This window comes from Penaeus vannamei, chromosome 27 (genome assembly GCF_042767895.1).
Source record: "Penaeus vannamei isolate JL-2024 chromosome 27, ASM4276789v1, whole genome shotgun sequence".
Classification (NCBI taxonomy): domain Eukaryota; kingdom Metazoa; phylum Arthropoda; class Malacostraca; order Decapoda; family Penaeidae; genus Penaeus; species Penaeus vannamei.
The window spans coordinates 6,073,010-6,075,509 of NC_091575.1; the positions used below are offsets into that span (position 1 = coordinate 6,073,010).

General features: G+C 32.0%; 1 protein-coding gene across 6 annotated transcripts in view; it reads right to left on the reverse strand.

The window, feature by feature from the left end:
- The window catches only part of LOC113812022 (DNA repair and recombination protein RAD54B), a gene marked incomplete at its 3' end in the record, with an annotated part of 33,569 nt that continues 31,069 nt past the window's right edge, over positions 1–2,500 (reverse strand). For all 6 annotated transcript variants that reach the window (XM_070140758.1, XM_070140756.1, XM_070140753.1 and 3 more), the window contains 5 exon segments: positions 1–57; positions 530–605; positions 1,171–1,300; positions 1,873–2,097; positions 2,301–2,441. In XM_070140758.1, coding sequence (XP_069996859.1) covers positions 1–57; positions 530–605; positions 1,171–1,300; positions 1,873–2,097; positions 2,301–2,441 — 629 coding nt within the window.

The following is a 2,500-nucleotide window of genomic DNA, read 5'->3' on the forward strand; positions in this document are numbered from 1 at the left end:
AACTGTGTTTCAGAGGGCTGGCAGAACACTACGTACTCAACCTTAGGTGGCAGATACCTAAAATAAGACAGAGCTCATTACAATAACAGGGGGTAAAATACAACAATAAATGTACATTTTTTTTCTTGTATAAGTCTGTACAATTAAAATAAATAACCCTTTAGGGACAATACAAGTAAATTTAACTTGATTTTAGCAATACAATATCTTCATTATTACAAGCAGTGGCAAACAGTGACATGATGCTCTGTTGTAGCTGCTGTCTGAGAACTGAACACAAATTAACAAAATCATGGACAATCTTGCTACATCAAATTTACACCAGTTCTATTGTGATTCTCTTATTTTCACCCAGCTTTACAGGTAGAAAAGCTAGGAATATGGAATAGTAGTACAGATTTACAAGTCTCCTTTAATGTTTCTCATATAAATTCTAAAAAGTATGTCTTTGTAAAGGCAACAAATAATGATTCTGCAAGACAAAATTATGCCTCCAATATATACAAAAGATGTTATGCATTCACTTCACCTGTTAATAATTTCTTGTGTACGTCTGAGGATGAAGAGTGATGTAGTCCTATTAAGCTGTGCTGCTCGTGTTTCTCCTAAAAGAATATGAGATAATTTCTGACCAGTAGGGTCAATAATTCCAATATAATCAAATTTATTCTGAGTTTACAAGGAACGTTGCAATATGAAAGCTTAAGTAAAATATAGCTCATTAATGCTGGGTACATGCCCTGTCCAAAGTAGTTCTGTTTAGGAAATTTTGCTTACACAGATCACAAGTGCTTTTCCCCCAAGAAGTTTCTTACTAAGCTTACCCGACCTCAGCTAAATATATATATATATATATATATATATATATATATATATATATATATATATATATATATATATATATATATTTCTAATTATATTAACATTATCAACATCATCATTTTCATTACTGACATTATTATCAGAAATAACATTATTAACAATAACAATAGTAATGGAAGTATAAACTTTTTACCCCCTAAAAAAATAAGTAATGGGGTGAATAGGTGAGATCAGGTTGGACTAGTATGTGACTCCTTGGTAAGTGAGTGGTTTTGAAGCTAAATGTGTTTAATTAAAAACTGACAAAACAGAACTTCAACAAGGTATGAATATCAATATCAAAATTACCTAATTCCTTCTCACTATCTGTTGCCATTGGTTGCTGGTATGCATTTATAGGTTCTTCATATATTCTTCTAAAAGAGGCAGATGTACCAAGGACTCCTGGGTTCACAAAGTCTACTAAGGCATATAGTTCCTGCAAAAAAATATCATATAATGGTAATGTTTACATTAGTTTACAATCACAATGAATTTGGGTATAAAAGTAGGGTTCAGTGACTTCCAGTGTACATTATTATATACTTCTATATCTTCACTGAAAATGTCTTTTCTTTGTACAGGCTCAATAAAGAGTGAATCTTGGAATATATGATTATAACATTTCTTTTATTTATGTTAATACATCACCAACACCCAACTAATCTTTATGATCTGATACAAAATTTCCTTAACCCTCTAACTGGAGTGATAGATAAATAATCTGTAAAGCTTACAAAAAATGCTATTTAATAATTTGAAGATGTATAAACACTGATACCAGCAAGGTAACCAGTAGATAAAAGGTAGTTCAACTAAAATACCCAAAGAACAGCCAGCACAAGGCAACAACTACTTCAATTAGCCAATGCTGTATTATGGGTCTGACCACTCCTTTTCATTAGAAACGTATAATTACATAACAATGACAACTTATTTTCATTCATACCTAATTCTAACATTTATCACTGTAAACTGCACATTACCAGTTTATACATGATTATGCCTTACCTGTAAATCATTCTGAATGGGAGTTCCTGTTAGAATGATCCTTTTTCTGGTGCTCAAACTACAGAGTAGTGAAGTTGTCTTGATATTGGCATTCTTAAGCCTGTGTCCCTCATCACAGAACAAAATGTCAAAATTATAACTGTCAATTACTTCAGCACATCTCATAAACATTTCGTATGATATAATCATCACAGCTGAGTGTTGTTGTTTGATGAAATCCTCTGCCTGTAAACACAAAGATCATGTTCGCTTTGTTTCTGAAGTAATGGGTGATATGCATATACAGGACATCAAAAACTTCACTTAGTCAGGAAGGAAGGAAAATAAAATGAAAATATGGAGGATGAGGAACAATAGGAGAAAAATATAGAAAAAAGAAAAAGAAAAAGAAAAATATGAAAAGAAGTAAAGAAAAAAAAAAATCCTACCTTATGATTCTGATCAACAATGTATGGCTGTATTCTTTCCTTTCCAAGCCACTTTTTAAACTCTTTGCCCCAGTTATTAGTTAGACTTGAAGGCGTTACAATCAGAGCCCTCCTCACTACTGGCATTCCTCCATAGGGACCCTGAGTAGTAGAAAACTTAGTCATTAATAATATATATCTGAGAAGCTGCACAGAAAAAA